This window comes from Homarus americanus, unplaced genomic scaffold (assembly GCF_018991925.1).
Source record: "Homarus americanus isolate GMGI-L3 unplaced genomic scaffold, GMGI_Hamer_2.0 scaffold40248, whole genome shotgun sequence".
In the NCBI taxonomy this organism is placed as follows: Eukaryota; Metazoa; Arthropoda; class Malacostraca; order Decapoda; family Nephropidae; genus Homarus; species Homarus americanus.
Window position 1 is genome coordinate 11,130,929 of NW_024712526.1, and position 24,623 is coordinate 11,155,551.

Sequence of the window (24,623 nt, forward strand, 5' to 3'; positions counted from 1 at the left end):
CCAGCCTAACTTAACCTAGCCCAACCCGACCAATCTTAATAAGTTATGTAGAGTTAGGGACCAATCGGGACTGGGAGGTACAAATGCAAACTGAACTGCCAGACAGAAAGACAAGTTACCACGGCGATGTTTATGAAGAGCAGTTATTGATGTAAAATAAAAAATAAAAATAAAATCTAAATATGTGTACAGATTATAAAAAAAAATATGGAGAAGAGATAGACAGGTATATACACTTTCACCAAACACTTCTCCAATACCTGGGCACGATGATGCAAGAATGAGCAGACTGGGGATTGTCGTCTCGGAATGGTTTCAGATTCTTCGTTCATTTTTCAGACTGCATAGTGCTTACAGTGTTCGACAAGATTTTGTTGAGAGTACTGCACCATAGCTATAACTGACAGCTGTGAACAAGCCCCCAGGTATGTCCATAGTGAGTGGCAGTAGGTTAAACAGCTAAGAATGTTGTAATGCAAAGAAGATAAAGGCCACAGGTGTTTTGACAGTCTAGATGATGGGAAACACCAGAAACGATCTCCCTGTACTTTATCTTGAATTTCTTTACTGGACTTAACCAATGTTGTGTTCTTTCCTCTAATTCCTTTTGTAATATGTGTAGCCCTAAGTACACTAATAAAACAAAACTCTCAATGTAACCTGGAATCGTAAGGAACAAGTTGATATTTTACTGAGAGCACGGCGACACGTATAATGCCACAGTTCAGGAATCGTGATTAATTTGCTGTGCGTCTCTTCAGTTCGGCAGATTAGCTTTCACTCCACCGACCCCAAGTGACTGCTGCTTCTCTGAAGTTCGTGTTAGGGGCAAATAGTAAGTAGCTAAATGCATTCCTAACTGTGTGAACAAGAGTACACCGCATTCTTACTACTGATTCGACTGTATTATATTATGTCATCAGACACAAAAGAAGTAACTAGACTGTTAGACAACCACCTCTCATGTAATAATGCTATAACATACTGTGGGAAGGCAAGAAGTTAGGTTATCTGTGTCATGTCACCCATCACCCAGCATCATTGAGAACCAGCTCCTCTCTCTCTCCATAAACCACAAGTTGTCATGACTTTGGTTTTGTGTGCGAGGGAGGGAGGGGAAGATTGGATAAAGGATGCACTACTGTATAAGCGAGTGGATATGAGCATCCAGCAATGTGACAGCAAATAGTGGTTTTTTGAGTGGTGCTGTACTTTATAAGGATGAATGTTATACTCATGGTTGTAACTGGATTATGTGATGCTACTGTACGGGGATGAACCAAAACAACAATCATGTGACCTGGTTCTGGAAAGGGAACACCACAGCACAACACATCCATCACAGTAGTATAAGAAAGAATAAATGAGAAGAGTCTGTACGTTGACCTCAGTTGCAGACACCTCGGAAGGAAAAGGTTCGCAAAGGAGAAAAAAATCTCAATTCACCCAATGTAATACGAAGAAGTACATTAGTATACATCATTTATGGGGAAGAGAAGTAACCTGACCATGTATGTGAGGAAACAGACTAGACAAAATAATGGAGGAATCCACTATAGTGATAAAGGAAGAGTTGATCACAAGTTTCACAGTTCTACCTTATATGTGTCAATAAATTCTAACACCATACTGCTACCTCACAGATGGCAGAGATCCCCCCCCCCTTTGTGTTGTGAGGGCAGTGTAGCCTCGAGCAACATGAGGGTGTGCTGTACCTCACACACATAATAAAAGACATCTCTAATTTGACTCACCTGACAGATAGGTTTTCCTTGTCCTTTTCTTGAACTTCTTTGCTGGACATAGTGGATGTTGTGTTGGTAGTCGCGGTGCTACAAGACTCGGCGGTTGTCCCCATAGAGGTGGGGTGGTCCATGGCGATGCTCGGGCCCGGGGAGGTGGCCGGGGTGTTGTTGGCAGTGACGGAGTGGGAGGGAGTGTTGGCCGCGCTGGAGGGGGGCTGGCCGCTCACTGTGTAGTTCTGGGGCTCGTCCTGTCCTCCGGTCATGGAGATGGTCGGTCTGTTGCTATTAGAGGGCTGTTGCGTCCGTAATGCCGCCACCGAACCTCTCGTCGTCACCCCCGTGGAGTTCATGCCCAGGACCACCTCGACCGGCTGGTTGTTGGGTTTTCGGGGTCGTCTTATTCGCCGTTTCACTAGCATCTTATAATTTTCTTTCTTTTTGGTGCTATAATAGTATTGGATACAATCACTCACTGACTTTCTCTCTAAATAACTTGCTATCACAACAAAGTTCTTCGGGTGTTGTAAGTATTTATCACGAAATATTTCCCTCTCCTGCTCGGTCCAGATATTTATATTTTTGTGATCCTTATACTCACTAATTGGTTCTTCTATTAGTCCATTTTGGTTAATATAACGGTGCCGTCTCTTTCTCTCCTCCAAGAGGATTGGGGGAATGACGGCATAGGCTCGCATCTTCTTATCTTCATTCTGTGGAGGTTAGTCAATATTAGCCACTTATATTCAGAAATCTAATAAGTATGCTTGGGCCAAACTTTCCAATCAAGTAGCTTAAATAGCAAAAAAGATTCCTGTGAAATTGTACAGTAAACCATATTATACTTTATTAAAAACACTGAATGAACTTAAAGATTTAAAAATTTATCTTTGCTCTGAACCCCCACACTACTAGACCCCTGAACCCCCACACTACTAGACCCCTGAACCCCCACACTACTAGACCCCTGAACCCCCACACTACTAGACCCCTGAATTACCCTTAAATTCTCCCATTCATTAAGTTCCAATTTAAAACATGCAGGTTGGTGGTGAACTTGAGCCACCGGGGAGACTACTGCAAGTTGACCCTCCAGCCGCTCTTTAAGGAACAGTACCAGCAAGCCTCCTCCACTCTCCGTGTCGCCTGGCTCGGAGAACAACAACGGGGAACAACTCACCTCCTGTTCCTGCAAACCGTCCATGATCTCCTCCATCTCCGCGTCGCTCTTGACTCTTGCGCCGACCCTGGAAAACCGCTCCTTCTCTTCTCGCTGTTTTCTCAACTCGGGAAAGACCTTTTCGAACAGTTCTCGGTTCTTGGCCACCTTTTCCTTGTGCTTTTTAGAGTTTTCCACCTGTAAATGGAGACTTATGTTAAAAAGAGACTCGAGAGATTGTACGGTCAGTTAGGATTCTGGATGACAATACACGCTGTGAAGAACTGATGCATGATGTAAATATCTAACAAAATTGGCTTGGACTAACTGGACAAGGAGTCATCCCATCATCATGTTCATCCCACCTTGACTAATTGATCCCTTATCATGCCCATCCTAACTGATCCCAACATCATACCCATCCTGCCTTGACTCACTAGGCATCCACCTCTCATAGGGAGTCAAAGCAGTGCAGGTGAAAATTCTGGTTGACTTCAGGATCCAGCAACTTGACTCTTACCAGGAGAATCACAGGAGCACAAGTTCTCTAAAGTCCTAACATTCCTAAGGCTAACCAACCCCCATCCCCCCTCCCTCAGGTAACAACAGGAGGTTTTAATCGTCAGGTGTAACAAGCTTGGGGGAGGTGGAGGGGAGGAAGGGTTAATCTTCAGGTGATAAGATACATTTACACACACACACACACACAGACAGGTATCCTCTCCTGTACACCAGTAACCTCATCACCTCACTCTTATCTTACCTTTTCAACTTTCTTTAGCCACTCAGTCATAAGTTTGGAGTAAGTCTGGGTGAGGTGTGAATCCCGCTCGTTTTTGTTTGCATGACGTTTCTTGAAGTACTCCACCAGTCTCCGCTTGAAACCTGCGTACTGCCTTTTGTTTGCCATGTAGACCTCTGTGTCCGTGGGCTGGTGGTATAGCGGCTGAGGGAGAAAAAATAAATATCATAATCCCTCTCTCACTATTATTACCATTTGAATTACTTACACAAGAACAGTATATAAAATCTTGCCTCTAAATACAAGCATCAAGGGAGAAAAATTAACATTACAAACTCCTCCTGACTATTATTATCATTTGATGGACACTGAATTCATATTAATGCAGTGAAACTTCTATTTAACGGATTATATGGTGATGAATGTCCGTTATATCGAAGGTCCGTTCAATGTGAAACCCCCCCCTCACCTAACAGCTACTGTAGTATATAGATATGAAAGTTCAATATATCAAGGGTCCATTAGTCGTGAACCTCCCATCTAACGGAGTACGAGGAGAGAGGAGTCACTTATATGGAGGTTTCACTGAACAATACTATTTGCCTCTAGATACAGGCATTAGGTGTACACTGTAGCTGCCCACCTCGACCCCTTCGTTATGGGGACGCCATTTGTATTACTTAATTTGGATAGCGCAAGATGATTTTAGTCAGCAGAGAAGGGACCCCGTACGCGAGTGGGTTAACCTCGTGAGTACGGTGTCATCACTCTGAGTATGATGAATTAGCCTTTTGAGTACAATATATTTTTAATCCTTTGAGTGCATGTTAAATCCTAAAGTCATCATATGGGGTTAACTTCTCGCACTCGTGGGTTAAGTTATCATACTCAAAGAAAAGGAAAACACGTAGAAAATCTTAAGCAATTAAATTTAAAAATTCCTAAAGTTCAAAGCTTTTATGACAGGAGCTTAAATTAAATGATCCCCGACAGCATTTTTCAGAGTCAGGTCTCGAGAACACAGTATGAAGACTCACCAACACAGTCGGCACATCTGTTGGCGGCATCAGCTTATCAAGTATATTATGGGACTCCTCAGCCTTTTTCTGTAAAGGAACAAGAGAAATGAACAAGAGAATTACACAATATTCTCTAACATAACTAAATGACATCTTATCAACGACCCCCACAATTTTTCCTCATCATTCAGTCACCTGTACAGACTCTCTCCACTAATGGTCACTTCTTATGATTGGTCTATTGAAATGTCTCTTTTTACTAATTTACATATTCACTCTCCTTGTATCCATCAAACTTGAGCTCTTGGTTGTTACTCATCATATAAATTAATTCATTGTATTATTCTTGTAGTCACTATCTGCCTTCACTCTCACACATCCATACCCTAAGTTCTTTTTAAGTTTCATATTTAAAAGAACAAAACTCTTAAAACATTCAACACATAAGAGCCAACAAATACAACTATGATCACAATATTCTATTAAAAATGGTTAAATTCTCAAATAATTTAATAATAAAATGCAACAAAAGCTGAGGGAGACACATCACAGCCATACCATTACCTGACTTCAAATTTGTGGGTCTTGAACATAAACACCAACGGCCTCGGTGACTTACAGTACAAGACATAAGACACATGACGTCAACTTACTCTATTTTCAGCATAAATAATCTGCGCTATACTATGATGTCTTGGCTCCTTGGTGTCCTCCTCTTCTGGCTTGGCTCCGTCCCCCTTCGCTGCCGCAACTTGCAACTCTCCCTCTTTTTTCCGCAGCTTGGCTATACTAGACTCCGCCTGTGGGGAGTGAGAGTAACCGTTAAGAAGGGATAGTCTGCCACAAGACATACTCCACAATCATGGATGCATGCAGCGGCTATTCAATTCTGCTAGTTCTTCACACACGTACACACCTTCATCAACTATGCATTATCAGGTATTGTATTTCTTAAGTCTACTACTGAGAGCACTGCAAGTAACAGAATATGTATACGGTATATAAAAAAGAAAAGACTACGATCTGTTAACTGTTGGTCTCCGAGCCAAGTATGGTATGAGACATATACAGTATTTAACAAAACAGTGAGAAAGAGAGCATCAATATTTTCTCTTTCAGAGAGACATAATGAGTATTTCATTATCCATAGATGAGTAACAAGTTCAGAATCTAAATAATATATATTAATCATGGGGTACAGTACACCAATTTCCCCATTAACATTGTTTCACTCAACGTTGTTAAAATATGTAGGACAATTTAAAAAATTCGGTACGAAGACGCTCGGCACCTGCTTGTGATAACAGCTGACTGTGTAGGCGAGCAGTGTGGGCACCATATTTTTTTTTATTGTTCAATTGTTGGTTGATACTCTTCCAACATTCACTTAAAATCCAATTATAAATTTATTTGAGCCCTAGAACAAAGAGTGCTAAATGTGCATTATGGACCACTACTGTTTGTGGTCACAGAAAGAAGAAGTGTTACATTAAAAGTAAAATTAGATGTGGTAAAGAGATTTTAAGAAGGACAGTGAGCTGTGAACATAGCAAGAGGTGTCAATTTGCAGTCCACAACTGTAGTTAAGAACAATTTGTGGAAATGCAGAAAATATCACACAGTCAACCCTCGCTTTACGCGGTCCCACATTCCACGTTTACGAGGTACCCTGCCGAAACCGGAATGCTCACATTCCGCGGTGCGTGTACCCCTTTACGCGGAGAGCGGCTGGCGAGCCGCGCCATTTTTGGATCCAAACCTCCCGCCATCCGCTTGTGTAAGCGGCGCGAGCAGGGTGCACACAAGGTCGCCCAGTCATCAAAACATTACCGAGTTCTTCACCCGCCGCCCACCACAGCCGGCCCAAGTCAGTGATAGTGATAATTATAGTGAGGATATGGACTTATATGGATTTTGAGGGGTTTGACAAAGAGGCCCTGCAAGCCTCTGTGGTGGATAGTGATACAGGTGATACAAGTGATACACCTGAGGGCCAATAATCTGCCCTCTGCCTCGGAACCAAACCCCCATCCCCGTGTGCCCAGCCATCTTTTATACTAATGTAAGTGTTAAAAAACCTAATATTATTGATATTTCTCTTAATTATTGTGTGTGCATACCATCATAAAATTAAGAAGTTATTTTTACTACAACGTAGGTATTGTGTCTGAAATAGTGGAGTTTGGGGGTCGGCCCGGTCTCTATTTCAATTAATCCCATATGTTACGTTGTTCACTTTCCGCGGTACCCTGTGGGTTGAATTAACCGCGTAAAGTGAGGGTTCACTGTATTATGTGCGAAAAGTGTTACTCCATATCTGCTAAAAAGTTAACTGGTAACATAAGTGGCATTATGGAAAATATGCGAAGTATGTTGAACATGTGGATTGAGGATCAACATCAACAAAACTTTCCATCTTCGTAGCTCTCCATACAGGCGAAAGCTCTAAGTTTATTTGAAATTTTAAAACAAGAAGAAGGTGACAGTGATGAAAGTGAAACATTTGTGGCAAGTTGTGAGAAAATTTTGACCAGAAATATACCCAAGGAACATAGCCCCAATTTATATCACTGTGTCTATGGTAAAATAGTTTTCACTCTACGTCGTTTCACTAAAATTGTGGTTTTCAGGAACCTAACAAGGACGTTAATGGGGGAATTGGTGTATATTGTATAGTCTGCCTTACCAATCAAGAGTATTATCCATAAACAAGCTTCAAATTCATAATTTTATGTCATATTGTAAAAGAAAATACAGTACAGTAATATATTAACATTGGGTGTTTGCGGTGTAGCTCGGGATGATGGCATTGACCGGGATTATCACAATATCTCACTGGTGCGGTCTGTGACATCCTACTGATAGCCCACAGTTACTCATAATCTCTGTTGCACTCCAGCAAAACACCGTCACTTGTCCTACACATCCTAAATCCCATTATCTAGTACAGTACAGTGACATAATGAAGGAGCCCCTCAAACATTCTTCTTACATGTTATTCTGACAGCTGAAGATGACGCCAGTTATTACTCATGTTCACTAAACCTTATGAGAGTTCATCCTGACTAATAATAATGATGTCTCTATCTTCATCCACGTGGTGTTGAGAAGGCACTCCCACACCTTGCCTACAACAAAATGATCTACAGAAAATAAACTAGTCATGCCAATCCATATAGTGTTTCAATAAAGAATTAAATACAGTACAGTACTGTAAGTCATATTTTCAAACATGATTCAGCATTTGAAATAAGCAATGCACTTTAGCCATTACATATAGGGCAAAATACAACATGGCTTATACAGAGTGGTTGACCTGCTAGAAGGTAATAATATAAAGTGGGTGACTTGATATTAAATGCCAGCCAAGATACTGTGCCTGAAGACCTATAAATTGAAGTACAGGTACTGTACAATACCTGGAAATGGGAATAAACATGAAAGAATTATTCTGTCCACAGCCAGATAGACACACACAACACCAGTGGGTGACTCCATCACAAAGGCTTCATTGTCGTCACCGTGAGGAGCCAAACAAATGTAAAATGACACAGCAATTGTTGGGATTCATTCACTCGGCATCGACTCAAAAGATCTTGTTCTAGTTTCAAAACTACGCTACTTTGCCATCTGGATACAACAACTTCATAAAAATGATTTGTGAAAGCTCAGCTACTTATGGGTCTAGACTCTAGCAAAAGTGATATTTGGAGAGAGGAACCAGCAAAGGGAAAGAGGGTGGTAAGTAGGTGGGTGAGTGAGTAGGTACTGTAAGGAAGGAGGGGGTGAAGGAGGGAGGGAGGGAGGTGGGTGGGTAAAGTAATGGTTTATTTCTTTCAGACAACTTCCATATGACGACAATTATATAATGTTTGTCCACGAGTGGCTTACACAACAGTGGGGTGTGACACATCAGGGTACAGTATATGTAGCTACACTATTAGTACCTCTTAATCTACAGCTGTTAGTTTTTTGTATTTTTCTTTTGTCTTTTCATGGTGTTTGACTGATTTAGATTTGCAAGTGTTTTGTTTTTATTTTTGTTGTGTTTAAACTAATGCGTAGAATTATTTTAATTTGTTTTTGTTTTCATCATGGTGTTAGACCGACCTAATTTGCAGTTGTTCTTTTTTTCCCCCAACGGTGTTTGACAGAATCATTCATGAGACTTTTATTCTTATTTCTCAACCATGTTCGACCACTGTGTTAAACTAATACAGTGATCATCAGTAACAAAAATAACCTTTGTGATAGTTTTCAGTGTAACTCCTTGAATCACCATTACCAAGATTTTTTTTTAGATGGTGTTTAAATTCATACTAATAGACAAGTTTTTTCTTTAGTTATATAAAATTATGCATTATACAGTTGCATTTGTTATTATTTTCCTCGAATATTTGATACTGTGAGAAAACAGAGGAAAGAGAGAAAATAAAGAAAAGAGAAAAAGAGAGAGAGTTAGGTTATGACTGAGGCCTCACCTTGGCAATCTCCCGGTCTACTTGTTCAATATGTTTTAGAAGATCGTCTTTGGTGGATCGGAGCGGGGATTCATCTCTGGGGTCCGACGGCAGAGTGGGGGAGATAGCTTCTACTTGCGGGGTGTACGTGGACTCCTGGAGGGACGGCAAGGAGGGGTAGAGCATAGTTAGCGAGGTGGTACAACTAGAGAGTCCTTGTATGTATTACATCTACATCACTATACTGTATATAATCTAAAACATGTCAATTATCTCCACACAAAAGCATTTAAAAACTATAGGCAACCTGGGCAGAATCTTCACTATATAATAACGCGCACACGCACACACAGACACACACACACATTATCTCCTGACAGATTGGCCATTCTTGTTATCATCATCATCATTATTCAAAATCTAAAAGGCAATTCTGTAATCAACAACAACAAACATGACCCCCCCCCCCAAATTTTTTTTTATATAGATCCCATTTTGAGTCTATGGAAATCACTCGGCAGTAAAGAATTTAAGAAAAAAAATAATAATAATTTCCACTCGGCATAACAACAGGGTAACACAACTTCCTCGGGCAGATGAAGTGCAATGACTGAATCCCCATCACACCCCTGAATCGATGACTTTTAAGACATCACACTCATGAGGAGGTTAAGTCATCGTATTAGAGGGGTTAAGTCATTATTCTCAAGGGGTTATGTTGTCATACTGTGGGGATTTTGTCATCATACTCAAGGGGTTGAGAGAGAGAGAGAGAGAGAGAGAGAGAGAGAGAGAGAGAGACGCTGGGATACTGTAACCACCCCTTCAGTTAGGAAGACCTGTAATCTATATCATAATCTTCTACAACTTTTGTGTGGGGAGGATCAGAAGGAACAAAGACCTTAAGAACAGGGAAGGAGGGGGAGGAGGGAGGGAGGGAGGAGGGAGGGAGGAGGGAGGAGGGAGGGAGGGAGGGAGGAGGAGGAGGAAGGAAGGAAGGAAGGAAGGAAGGAAGGAAGGAAGGAAGGAAGGAAGGAAGGAAGGAAGGAAGGAAGGAAGGAAGGAAGGAAGGAAGGAAGGAAGGAAGGAAGGAAGGAGGGAGGAGGAGGGAGGAGGAGGAGAGGGAGGGAGGAAGCCTTAAGAACAGGGAAGGAAGGGAGGGAGGGAGGGAGGAGGGAGGGAGGGATGGTGAGACTGAGCGATGCAAAGACAAGTAGAATGCTGTATAGGAAAAGACTACATTAACAAACATAAGAGCTACTACACACCCACAATTTAATCTATACAGTACTGGGGCTTCATCAGGTTTCCATTCTCTCTTTTTCATTACATCTAATACAATATACAGCCTTTTCCTCAGTCCAGTAAATTACCTCAATATTCCCAGGTAAGTTTATACACCTGCTTTTATCTCTTCATCTGACCTAACACGGGGCACTGGAACAACTACACTGATAACTACGAACTAATAATTCACGTTTACTACTATCATCGAGGTATTGACATTTAGTTCATCTGTGTTGAAATGGATAAATAAAATACTCTGGGACACACAGTACATACAAAAAATTTCAAGTGGTTGAAACATGAGGTTGGAATGACCGAGAGAATGATTGTTTCCACTAAGGGGTAGACTCTTCCCCTTATCTTATATCAAACATTAACACCACAAGAGAAGGAATGATTGAGGTAATAGATGTCTCCTTAAAGGGTTACAATCATGCCCTATCTTATGGCAGCAAAGTCTAAGGGTGCCATTATTATCACCATAAATAATACTGAAAAATCAAATCAAATACTATACTGTTGGTCAAACTATTATGATACATTTCTACAGTGTCATTATACGAGTACACTTGCACACAGGGAGTCTTATATATCGTCTTCCACATGAGCAGCAGAATACCTTAGCTAAGAAACAGCATCGTCCACTGTCACTGACTTGACTTTATCCCTTCCTTACTTGATGATTGAGGTTGATTTATGTCTGATGGCAACAGATTATACTAAATACAGTAACAGGATGATACAGTACAAGAGGAGAGAACTGTGAGCTCTTTAAAGGTCTCTTGCTGACTGATGGGACACAGAACTGGGTGCTGGATGAGGAGAAAACAGCAATGACCTACAGTCTTCATCAGCGAGGTTTGGTTGATTACAGCTCTCTCAGTCAGAGTCAGTTCAACCACAGTTTTCTCAGTCAGTCAACCACAGGTCTCTCAGACAGTCAGGTAGTCAGTTAGTCAAGCAATCAGTCAATCAGGATTAGTTTTGATAAAAGTGACAGACAGTTCAGTATGACTACAGTCTCAAAAAGATTCTGCAAAAGCTATTGAGGGTTACATCATCTAAGGTGTTTACTAAAGCAAATACAGTAATGCATACAGGTAGGTGGAGCAACATCAGGTAGGTGAAGCAGCATCAGGTAGGTGGAGCAGCATCAGGTAGGTGGAGTAGTATATACAGTATACTGTTGAGGCAAGTGGAGCAGCAGTACAGAAGAAATAAAGTTAGGTGAAAGTCAAGTGAAGAAAGTGGCACTAAAGTATACACTTGACGGGGCACAAGCTGCGGCAGCCCGTCACTCACCCTGTTGGTGTGGTTGTTGTCCGAAGTATCAATTACTAAAGGGACGCGGTTATCGGGCTTGATGGGCGTGGAAAGCTTGATCCTTTTACTGGAGTCTATGGTGGTGCTGATGGCTAGGGGGCTACTCGGGACCAGGGGCATCATGTCCGTCCGGCCGTGGGCATAAGGCCTGCAAAGGGAATCTCGGATTACTCGTCTCTCCGTCCCACCTCGGACGCACTGCTGCAGGACCTCTACTGACCTCCCTGCAGGCGAACATTTTTTTTTTTTTTTTGACAGACACTGTTTACCAATAGTCATCCCACTCAAACTACAACTGAACCTTCAACCAAACTAAGTATAAATAAAGATGGACTCAAAATTATGTGGCATTACAGCAGGAACTAACATACAGAAAATATCTCTAAACAACCACAACAACAACAATAACTTTAATAATAAAAGAACTTAAGAAAGAAAGGAGGGTTTTGGTTAAAAGTATTACCTTAATCTAAACTCTTAACATTATCACAGGCTAGGAGGAGGAGGAGGAGGAGGAGGAGGAGGTGAGCAGTATACAATAACTGGGAAAATAAGAATTAAAGTCATAGTGGCCACAAGGGGAGGTAGAGGAGGGAGGGAGGTGAGAGGAGGGAGGTAGAGGAGGAAGGAAAGAGAGAGGGAGGGAGGGAGGGAGGAAGGGGGGGCAGTATGATGGCCTCATGGGTTCTGTACAAGTCTACGGAGATCAAGGCTCATCCTGTAGCTGTTGGGATTCTCGCTTAGGTTAAAGAGTGAGTGATTGAGTACATAAATGAAGGCACTACAATACAGAATTAAGGGAGTGCCGTGTGGGATGTGTGTGGTGAGGAGGGGGGGGGATGGAAACTGGAATGCAAGTGCTCGGTGGAAACCAGGATTGGAATGTGGCTGCTGCTTGTCAGTGAGGAGAGGGATACGACATTACAGATCTGGCTGTCTTAGGGCTGGGCAGTGGGGGTGGGTAGTGGCCTGGAGTACTGTACTGGATGGATACTACAGAACATTCCTGAGGGTGAAGGAGATACCAGTACTGAGGGACCAGGAATGTCTTGATGAATAAGCTCTAAGTGTGTCTGCAGCTGTAGTAAAATTTAAGAAAAACAGTTACAGTAGTATATGGGAAGTTAGTTAATTCAAATATAATAAGAGGTTAAACTACTAATACTGTACACTATATCCCCACATACAAAATTTTGAGAATGGAAGAGATATGAGAAATAAAAAAAGGGGGTTTTAGTGGTGGGGGTTCAAAGGGGGGGACGGGAAATACAGTTAATACGTTGAGAAAACTGTCTTCTTGGCATCTAAGTACTGTACTGTACATTACATTACATTACATTACCCCAATCTTAACTTAGAAAGAAACACTGGAGACAATGAGATGCAGAAGGGAGGGAGGGGGAAGGGAGGGAGGGATGAGAGAGGGGAAGGGGAGGGAGGGGATAGAGAGCTAGCGTCACCATTCTGTTCATTGTCACATACCATAAGATATCCGCCCCTGCTCGCGAGTAGGGCCTGCGGAGGGAGGGAGGGGCCAAGTTAGCGGACTGGTGTCTGTCTAATGGTTACACACACGCACACACACACGTAGTAGCTAGTACAGGAGAGGATACAAGGGGGGGGAGCTAGGGTGGGGGCACACAAGCCAAGCGGGTGCGCTACTACCCAACTTCTGAGTGGTGGGCGGCCCCTTGGTTCACTACACCCTGGTTAGCCCTTATTAGTCTTAACTATTTAGCTCAAGCTTACTGTATTATCAAAACAAGGGGACAAACAACTCAAAACAGTTAATGGGCAATGTTTAATACTGATATATAATCAACAATACAGCCTTAAATAAACATATAAATAAATAAATAAATAAATAAATAAAAACAATAATAATCGTTTTATCATAATCTTTAATGTTAAAATAAAATTAAAAACAAACAACAAAATTTCCAAAAAGACTTAAACTTGGCTGAAAATAATGAAATCTAACTGAAATAGTAACTGAAATTAAACAGTAACATCCTGTAGCTATTAATCCTCATCCTATACAAAAAAAAAAATTTTTTAAAACATCCTAACAATTTATCACCTTGTTACTCTCCTAAAAAGAAACACATTTATTATTATTATTATTATTATACAGTCATTATCATCATTATTATTACAATATATAGCTGTATACACTCTAGTGAGGAATTTGTAGTACTGTACAAGCATGTATGTGTACAGTAGGGTAAAACACCTTGTCTTAATTAGTTGTACGTACATATACACCCGCTCCAAAAAGTATCTTAGCACAATATTGTGTGAGACAAAATGACACAACGGGCGAAGGATTTTGACAACCCTACCGAGACAACAGGAATCGAGGTGTTCATTTTGTAATCATAGGACCCCTCCGTAAATAAACTCTTTTGAGCGAGTCTGCAGGGTTCTGGGTTAACTGTGATCAATCCTGTGAAATATTCTCATTACATTCCGACACACCAGAGAACACTAACCCAAATGTAAATGAATAATTATACAGTACAGTATAGTCTTCATTTACGCGGTCAATTGAACCCGTGGAGGTCCGCGTAAAACGAGAAACGCGTAAACGAAATAACAGAACATTTGGGATTAATCGAAATAGAGATTGGGCCGACCCCCAAACTACACTTTTTCCGACACAATACGTACCTTGTAGTAAAAATAACATCTTAATTTTATGATGGTATGCACACACAATTAATATTTAAGAGAAATATCAATAATATTAGGTTTTTTAACACTTACATTAGTAGAAAAGATGGCTGGGCACACGAGGATGGGGGGCTGGTTCCGAGGCAGAGGGCAGATTATTGGCCCTCAGGTGTATCACTTGTATCACCTGTATCACTATCCACCACAGAGGCTTGCAGGGCCTCTTTGTCAAACCCCTCAAAGTCCATATCCTCACTCTCACTGTCGCTGACTTGGACCGGCTGTGGTGGGTGGCGGGTGAAGAACTCGGTAATGTTTTGTTGACTAGGCGACCTTGTGTGCACCCTGCCCGTGCCGCTTCCCACGTAAATGATGGAATGAACCGTGTAAATAAAAATTGTCGGTCTGGCAAGGTGCCGCGTAAATGACCAAACGCGTAAACCAAATCCATGTAAATCGAGACTATATTGTACTGCGAATACGATGACTCGGCATACACACAAGGTGACTTTAGTGATGAGGTACAGCCCACCATAATACAACATTGCTCTTTAACCCCTTGAGTACGATGACTTGACTGCATGAGTACGATGACCTATTCCTCAAGTACTCAAGAGTTAAGACTCTTCACAGTCAAGAGGTTTAGTCATCGTACTGAAGGGGTTAATTCATCGTATTCCAGAAGTAAAAAACAAAGATATACTGAACAGGAATACTTCTTAACCAACTAACTCATGGGAAATAGGCAGACAGAAGTTTTCCTCCGTTTCCTTATACAATCACCATCGTACCTACATTTACTATACGCTGTACAATATTTCCTTGGCATACGCTAGGGGCAACATACGGTACTCAAGGGTCAGAAACATGACACGATACATCAATCATAATCCGCAGACATTGTAAATTTGTAATGGATATTTTTGGGTTTTGTGACAACGCTCTCAGCGAGTCTTTGTAGGCAACGAAAGCTAACGACTCGGGCAATTAGAAAACATCCCTTCCCTGAGTCAGCCGGCAACCAGGCGACTGCACCGGTAACATCAAAGGCCGTCACATAATGCACAATTCATTTTCATCTCCAATTTAATATAACACCTTTTTCTTGCCTTCTTTTTAACTTCTCTTTCAACAGTGACAATAATTAAACCATTTTTTCTTCTCTCACATATTGCAATCTGACTCAAGTATTTTAAATCATATACAGTATAAAACCATTCCTGCATACCATATTATACAGTACAGTATATACAGTAGTATTACCCTAACACTATACTGTAAGTAATTTTTACAGTATTATCAGTTTCTACGACATACAAGCACACATTGTTATTTCTTTAAATTGGGTGGTCACAGACCACCCATAAAATATGTCCAGTGAACTAAAAATACATACAAAATACAAATATTACATAAGTCTAAGCATAAAAGGGGAGCACTGTCCTGTTCACTTTGGCACTGATGTTACGCAACAGGGAGATAAAGAATTGGACGCCGGCCAGAGTAAACCCAGTAACGTAAGCTGACGCACCTATGTTAGGAATGTTAAGTCAAGGTAGTTCTGAGTTGTGTGTATTGTACAGACAACCTCTTGTCATAATTACATGTACTGTACTGGGACCTCTCTAAAAGAAAGATGGTGATTGTTACCCAACATGTACTGTATTTCCTTATATAACTACAGTAGTGTAATAATGGGTTAGGTTATGTAAGGTCATCTAGTGGGGTCGGTCAGGTTAGTTAGTAAGGTGAAATGGGGGGTTGGGTAGAATGAGGTTGGTTGGATTTGTAATTATAGTAGGAAATTCATTATAACTACAGGTACAAGGTACGGACGGCACAGTATACCCCCAGTTAAAACAATCTTCCTTTTTGTTAGTGAGGTACATATGTATTTGTAATGAAGTATTGAAAGGTACATCGACTAATTAATGTTTGTATACATGTGTGAGTGCATATGCTGTTTCTGTGTACATACATACATACACATACATAATTATTCACAAACCTTTTATTCATTTCTATTCAGTTTATAATGTAGTCAACTTGTTTCAAAACACTACACTACTGTTCTGCACAACTTCATGTACAAATATACTGTACCATGAACAGGTATACAGTATAGTGTACTGTAGTATAGTACATATGATTCATGTTATCTGTACAGAACAAAATGCAGTACAGTACAATATTCCATCACAGGTGAGAGTGAACCTAAGGACATGTTGACCATACTACACTGTATCACTCCACACTGTGTTGTTAGCCCATGTGACTACTAAAACAGTATAGTACAGTACTTCACATGAGGATGTAGTATCAAACATTCATCACCCAATGCAGATATAATAAAAACTTTAATTTGACATTGTCCATATTGAGTGGTTCTAGGGTTAGAATACTGTTTAAGTGAGTGCACAAAATAAATATGTAAATAATCCCCTGTAAAATAAGTAATAATAATAATAATGATAATACAGTAAAATAATAATAATAATAGGCTAATAATAATAGGGCTAATAATAATAATAATAATAATAATAATAATAATAATAATAATAATAATAATAATAATAATAATAATAATAATAATAATAATAATAATAATAATAATAATTAAATAGTATAAATAAATTAGTAAATAATTTCATCAAATTTATGTACCTGTATATACAGTATGTCAATTTAAGAGAACGTCTTCATCATAATTCCTAAAACAAAAAACAAAATGTAAACTAATAATAAATACACTAGTGATCTGTATAGTAACAAAAGGTCCAAGAAACATCATCATAATAATAATAATAATAATAATAACTAATAATAATAATAACAATAATAATAATAATAATAACAATAATAATAATAATAATAATAATAATTGGTGAGAAATAAAGCAATGATGTTAGTTTGTGTAGTAAATGATCCCCTCCCCCCCCACACAAACTTTTTTCTTTCAATAATTATCTCATTTAAAATCGTTTCTTGTACGTCTTAAGAACTGACCATTTACTCTCAACCATTCAAAGCGACAGCTACCAATGCAAATGTGTGTGTGTGTGGGTGTGGGTGTGTGTGGGTGGGTGGGTGTGTGTGTGTGTGTGTGTGTGTGTGTGGGTGTGTGTGTGTGTGGGTGTGTGTGGGTGTGTGTGTGGGTGTGTGTGTGTGTGTGTGTGTGTGTGTGGGTGTGTGTGTGTGTGTGTGTGTGTGTGTGTGGTGTGTGTGTGGTGGGTGGGTGTGGTGTGTGTGTGTGGTTTAACCTCCATAACCACACCTGTTAAGACACTGATCTAGAAACAACACAGAATTAATTAACGACAGAGCCATCCTCTTTTTAAAACACAATTCATAAGTCTTGAGCACTGTAAGAGTATGATAGACCTTGAACACTGTGTATTATGTATGTATGTATGTATCAGGTTTTGAGGCACTGTATACTTGTCGAGGGGGTGTTTTGAATAATATATACTGTAAAGTGTACTATATATATATATATATATATATAAAGTATTCTCTCTCATCTGTACGGGCCCATGATGGTCGGTCTTCTGCTGTGGGTAGCATCACAGGTAGGCTCAGACTGGAAACAAAGTAGAAAAATAGTTAGTTACCTTAGATTGAAACAATGATAAATGGTGACAAACAAAATATATAAGGTAAATATATCCATTATTCCCACCAACCACTTGATTCGAGTATACTAAATGAACTTCTACATCACGTGAAGATTAGACACCCAGAGTTTATAGATTTTGTTTTTCATCTGACATTTAAACACCCTAACGCTACCTGACAGAGTAGGAGAGGGGGGGGGGGTTAAGTGTGGTTGAACTAGTGACAGTGTTTCATTAATAATCATCATGAAATAAACTGGGGTTTAATTCTTAGGTGATACAAAAGCTTTTAAAAAATATACATCCGAAAGCAAACTGTACACTTTGGCAAATCTTAGTACAGTAGCTACAGTAGTGGTACCACGGTAGTTATGTAATAAAGCCTTGTGTGGACTAACATCCTGTACCACGAACCGCTAGCTTGTGTTTCAGCTCTTAAGATTCTTCTGGACAACAGGACTACGACACGCCACAACACCACAACTCGGCAATATAACAAAGACACCCTTTACCAATATAGCTTATCATATGTATACTGAATATAGAATAACCTATGTGTATACTGTATTTTGAATATTCTAACAGACTCGTAGTTACAGTATATAGTCATCACATTACTACAAACTGTTAAGTGAATATTATCATGACTAATCTAAACTTATTTTTATTTAGTCAACAATGTCTAAATAACAAATGGGTTTTTTTTTACAGTATGAGCAAATTTTCCTATAATTGCAACAAACAAACTATGAAATAAGTTTCCTTCAGTTCTAACACACACAAAGTTACCTCTCGCTGACTATAAAAACGTTAGTTGTATATTAAAGCTTAAATCATTCCTAAAGTGTGAAGCATACTGTGTATTAGATATTACTGTACTGACATATTGTGTATATATATAGTTACTTCCTATACTCGAATGTAAATATTTAGCCGACAAAGAGCTAAACTGACAACAACAACAACAGCACAGTTAACAATGCACTTAAGCACTTAAATTATGACGTGTAACGGAACTCTCCAAATTTATGTAAATGACAACAATAAAATACATATATAGTAATTAAAACAACCAAAACTGCACCATTACCGATACTCTTATCTCCTCACTTGATCACTGCATTCACCATGAACAAACATGGAGTGTACAGCTTTCAGAACACACTACAGTGCAGGCTCTCAAACATGATATACGATTCCCAGACTTACTCGCTGGCCTCTTCAAACATAACATACGATTCCCTAGACTTTATCTGGGTCTCTCTCTCCAAACATGACATGATACCCCAGACTTATCTCACCTGCCTCCTCCATAGCCAGGTGAGCGAGTGAGTGACTTTAATAATTACACACTCTTCACGGAACACCTGGACGATGACATAGCCTACAGGTGTGACTGGCTGAGTGGGCTAGCTAGGTAGGTAGGTATTTTAAACACACCTGGACACACACACACACCGAGCTCATCCTACACCTCACACACACACACACACACACACACACACACACACACACACACACACACACACACACACACACACACACACACACACACACACACACACACCTATACAGTCTACGTACATGATGAACCAATGTTAGTGAATTGAGACGATTTTACCCAATACATTATCTATTACCCTTTGGTCACAGCCGGGTCGATGTTGGGTAAGTTCTACGACCCACATAACCATATATTTGTTTATTTTGTAAAGCAGACACCAACCAAACCTAACCTAACCGAGTCAACTTTAACGACACTATGGTAGTTATAATAGGTTAAGGGAGTTTAAGAAATTATTAGGCCTTGGTTGTTAGGTTAAATGTAGCAATGGCCAGGTTAGGTTAGAAGAAGAAATTCCAGTTGAAGTTAAATTAGTTCTACATAAGTTAGGTTAGATTAGGTTGAGCAAGGTGGATGATACAGCACCTGGTCACTAAAATACAGAATACAGTACATCATCCACCGTCATCATGTAACCTTCTGTATTCTCCAAATAATTCAATCTATGGTTAAAACAGCACAAACCATTCTTTTGAAACAGGTAAAACTAGTCCACCAAACTTGGCCTATCTAACCTAACCTAACCCAAACTAACCTAACTTAAACCAAACTAACCTAACCCAAACTAACCTAACTTAAACCAATCGGACCTGACCTAACTTAAACCAATCTAATCTAACTCAACCTAAAACCAACCTAACTAAGCCTAACCCAATTTAACCTAACTTAAAGCCAACCTAACCCAAAATTATCCTCCTAACCCAACCCAGATAAACCAAACCTAACCTAACCTACCTGTTGTTAAATCCAGTTCAAGTCATTTTAGGCAGTATAGACTTTTCAAACAAACCTTTTACTCTCAACACTTACATAATCTTCGTAACAATAAAACAAAAAAAAAGACTTAACCCACCAAATCCCTTTATACACGAATACAAGTCACCTATTGTGTGTGTGTGTGTGTGTGTGTGTGTGTGTGTGTGTCCCCAATCTATTTCTCCTTGTACTACTTGTTCTGATGTTATATAAACGTTCCATTTAGTCGACAATGTTTACTCTCTCTCTGATACACCCATCAGAGCAAAACATCACTGGCACCTGTATACACCCATCAGAGCAACACAAACGTCTGAAACACCCTGTATACACCCATCAGAGCAACACAAACGTCTGAAACACCCTGTATACACTCATCAGAGCAACACAAACAACTGAAACACCGCACACCATCAGAGCAACACAAACATCAAACGCATACATCAGAGCAACACAACAACTGAAACACCTGTATACACCATCAGAGCAACACAACATCTGAAACACCCTGTATACACCCATCAGAGACAACACAAACATCTGAAACACCCTGTATACACCCATCAGAGCAACACAAACAAATGAAACATCCTGTATACACCCATCAGAGCAACACAAACATCTGAAACACTGTATACACCCATCAGACAACACAAACATCTGAAACATCCCATACACCCATCAAACACCCAACAGAGCAACACAAACATCTGAAACATCCTGTATACACCCATCAGAGCAACACAAACATCTGAAACACCCTTGTATACACCCATCAGAGCAACACAAACATTGAAACACCCTATACACCCATCAGAGCACACAAACATCTGAAATCTATACACCCATCAGAGCAACAAACATCTGAAACACCCTGTATACACCCATCAGAGCAACACAAACATCTGAAACACCCTGTATACACCCATCAGAGCAACACAAACATCTGAAACATCTGTATACACCATCAGAGCAAACAAAATCCAAAACATCCTGTATACACCATCAGAGCAACACAAACATCTGAAACACCCTGTATACACCATCAGAGCAACAAACATCTGAAACACTGTATACACCCATCAGAGCAACACAAACATCTGAAACACTGTATACACCCCATCAGAGCAACACAAACATGAAACACTGTATACACCCATCAGAGCAACACAAACAACTGAAACACCTGTATACACCATAAAACAACATCTGAAACATCATACACCCCACAGAGCAACACAAACAATCGAAACATCCTGTATACACCATCAGAGCAACAAAACAACATCTGAAACATCCTGTATACACCCATCAGAGCAACAACATATGAAACACCGTATAACCATCAGAGCAACACAAACATCTGAAACACCCTATACACCCATCAGAGCACAAACATCTGAAAAACCCTGTATACACCCATCAGAGCAACACAAACATCTGAAACACCTACACAATCAGAGCAACAACATCTGAAACACTGTATACACCCATCAGAGCAACACAAAATTGAAACACCCTGTATACACCATCAGAGCAACACAAACAAATGAAACACCCTGTATACACCATCAGAGCAACAAAAACAAATAAACACCCTGTATACAACCCATCAGAGCAACACAAACATCTGAAACATCCTGTATACACCCATCAGAGCAACACAAACATCTGAAACATCCTGTATACACCATCAGAGCAACACAAACATCTGAAACACCTGTATACACCCATCAGAGCAACACAACATCCACCACCTGTATACACCCATCAGAGCAACACAAACATATGAAACACTGTATACACCCATCAGACAACAACAAACAACTGAAACACCCTGTATACACCCATCAGAGCAACACAAACATCTGAAACATCCCATACACCCATCAGAGCAACACAAACATCTGAAACATCCTGTATACACCCATCACAACACAAACATCTGAAACACTGTATACACCCATCAGAGCAACACAAACATCTGAAACATCCTGTATACACCCATCAGAGCAACACAAACATCTGAAACACCCTGTATACACCCATCAGAGCAACACAAATGAAACAACATCCGTATACACCAACAGAGCAACACAACATCTGAAACACATCCTGTATACACCCATCAGACAACACAAACATATGAAACACTGTATGCTACACCACAGAGCAACACAAACATCTGAAACATCCTGTATACACCCATCAGAGCAACACAAACATTTGAAACACCCTGTATACAACCCATCAGAGCAACACAAACATATGAAAAACCCTGTATACACCCATCAGACAAAACAAACAACTGAAACAATCCTGTATACACCCATCAGAGCAACACAAACAACTGAAACACACTGTATACACCATTAGAGCAACACAAACATCTGAAACACTCTGTATACACCCATCAGCAACACAAACATCAGAAACACCTGCATACACCCATCAGAGCAACACAAACATCTGAAACACCTGTATACACCATCAGAGCAACACAAACATCTGAAACATCCGTATACACCCATCAGAGCAACACAAACATCTGAAACACCCTGTATACACCCATCAGAGCAACACAAACAACTGAAAATCCGTTACCCATCAGAGCAACAAACTGAAACACCTGTATACACCATAGACAACACAAACATCTGAAACACTGTATCACCCATCAGAGCAAACAAACATAGAAACACTGATACACCCATCAGAAACACAAACAACTGAAACACCCCATACACCTCAGAGCACAACATATGAAACACTGTATACACCCATCAGAGCAACACAAACAAATGAAACAACCTGTATAACCCATCAGAGCAACACAAACATCTGAAACACCTGTACACCCACAGAGCAACACAAACAACTGAAACACCCTGTATACACCATCAGAGCAACACAAACATCTGAAACACCTGTCTACACCCATCAGAGCAACACAAACAACTGAAACATCCTGTATACACCCATCAGAGCAACACAAAACAACTGAAACACCCTGTATACACCCATCAGAGCAACACAAACAACTGAAACACCCTGTATACACCCATCAGAGCAACACAAACAACTGAAACACCCTGTATACACCCACAGAGCAACACAAACAACTGAAACACCCTGTATACACCCATCAGAGCAACACACATCTGAAAACCTGTATACACCCATCAACAACACAACATTGAAACACCCTGTATACACCCATCAGAGCAACACAAACATCTGAAACACTGTATACACCCATCAGAGCAACACAAACATCTGAAACACCCTGTATACACCCATCAGAGCAACACAAACATCTGAAACACTGTATACACCCATCAGAGCAACACAAACATCTGAAACACCCTGTATACACCCATCAGAGCAACACAAACATCTGAAACACTGTATACACCCATCAGAGCAACACAAACATCTGAAACACCCTGTATACACGCATCAGAGCAACACAAACATCTGAAACACCCTGTATACACCCATCAGAGCAACACAAACACCCTGACACCCACCCCCCCAACTGTTCGTGAATAAAATATCAACATTGTTCTCGTTTAACATGCAAGATGTAATACTATTAGTAGTTCAAGTGTCATGCTAATCACAGGTGCAGTTGGCAATATATATATATATATATAGTATATAATTACAGGTTTGACGGATTCCTGTGATAATTTCTATACCTTTTTTTGCACCTTTGGTAAAAATTTTGAGACTTTCTACTTTTATCCATCCTTGAAAAGTATTAACCCATTTTTTCACTTGTGTTTGAAATTATAAAAACTTTTACTTTATCACCCCCTAGAAAAGTTTTAAAAATTGTGTCAATATTATAACAAGTATTCATAGTACACACAAACAAACGACAAACAACAACAACAACAGGTTTACACATGCGACTAGTGAGAGGCCGTCAGCCACGTTTGTGATTGGTCAGGGAGAAAGTGATGTCATGTCCTGTAAAGCTGACTACTACATGGGCCAACCAATCCTGACCCAGACTACCCGAGCTAAGGTTAGGTCAGGTAAAGTAAGGGTAAGTTACGTTGGAATGGATTAGGGTAGGTTTAGTTTGGGTAGGTTAGGTTAAGCTGATTGATGAGTTAGGCTTCAGCAACACACCACCAAACCCTGCCACCAATCACACGCTGGCTGACGGCCTCTAACTAGGCGTATGTCAGGCTTTACTACCCATGCTCACAAGGCCTGCCATAAACACGCACAAAATATTAATAAAAAGTAAAAAAATAATCAAATAATACCAAT

At 40.1% G+C, this 24,623-nt stretch overlaps 1 protein-coding gene across 3 annotated transcripts in view; it reads right to left on the reverse strand.

Moving 5' to 3' along the window:
• LOC121862983 overlaps positions 1-17,969 on the reverse strand; it is a 42,818-nt gene extending 24,849 nt beyond the window's left edge. Inside the window, exons 1-9 of one of the 3 annotated variants that reach the window (XM_042361443.1) lie at positions 17,930-17,969; positions 13,215-13,250; positions 11,712-11,880; positions 9,144-9,278; positions 5,316-5,462; positions 4,681-4,749; positions 3,665-3,847; positions 2,923-3,099; positions 1,755-2,455 (exon numbers count right to left, since the gene is read on the reverse strand). In XM_042361443.1, coding sequence (XP_042217377.1) covers positions 1,755-2,455; positions 2,923-3,099; positions 3,665-3,847; positions 4,681-4,749; positions 5,316-5,462; positions 9,144-9,278; positions 11,712-11,880; positions 13,215-13,250; positions 17,930-17,940 — 1,628 coding nt within the window. In that variant the 5' untranslated portion in view covers positions 17,941-17,969. Of the gene's footprint in view, positions 1-1,754; positions 2,456-2,922; positions 3,100-3,664; positions 3,848-4,680; positions 4,750-5,315; positions 5,463-9,143; positions 9,279-11,711; positions 11,884-13,214; positions 13,251-17,929 lie in introns of all 3 variants that reach the window. The other 2 variants (XM_042361451.1, XM_042361459.1) reach the window with 2 other exon arrangements.
• Positions 17,970-24,623: the final 6,654 nt, after the last annotated feature.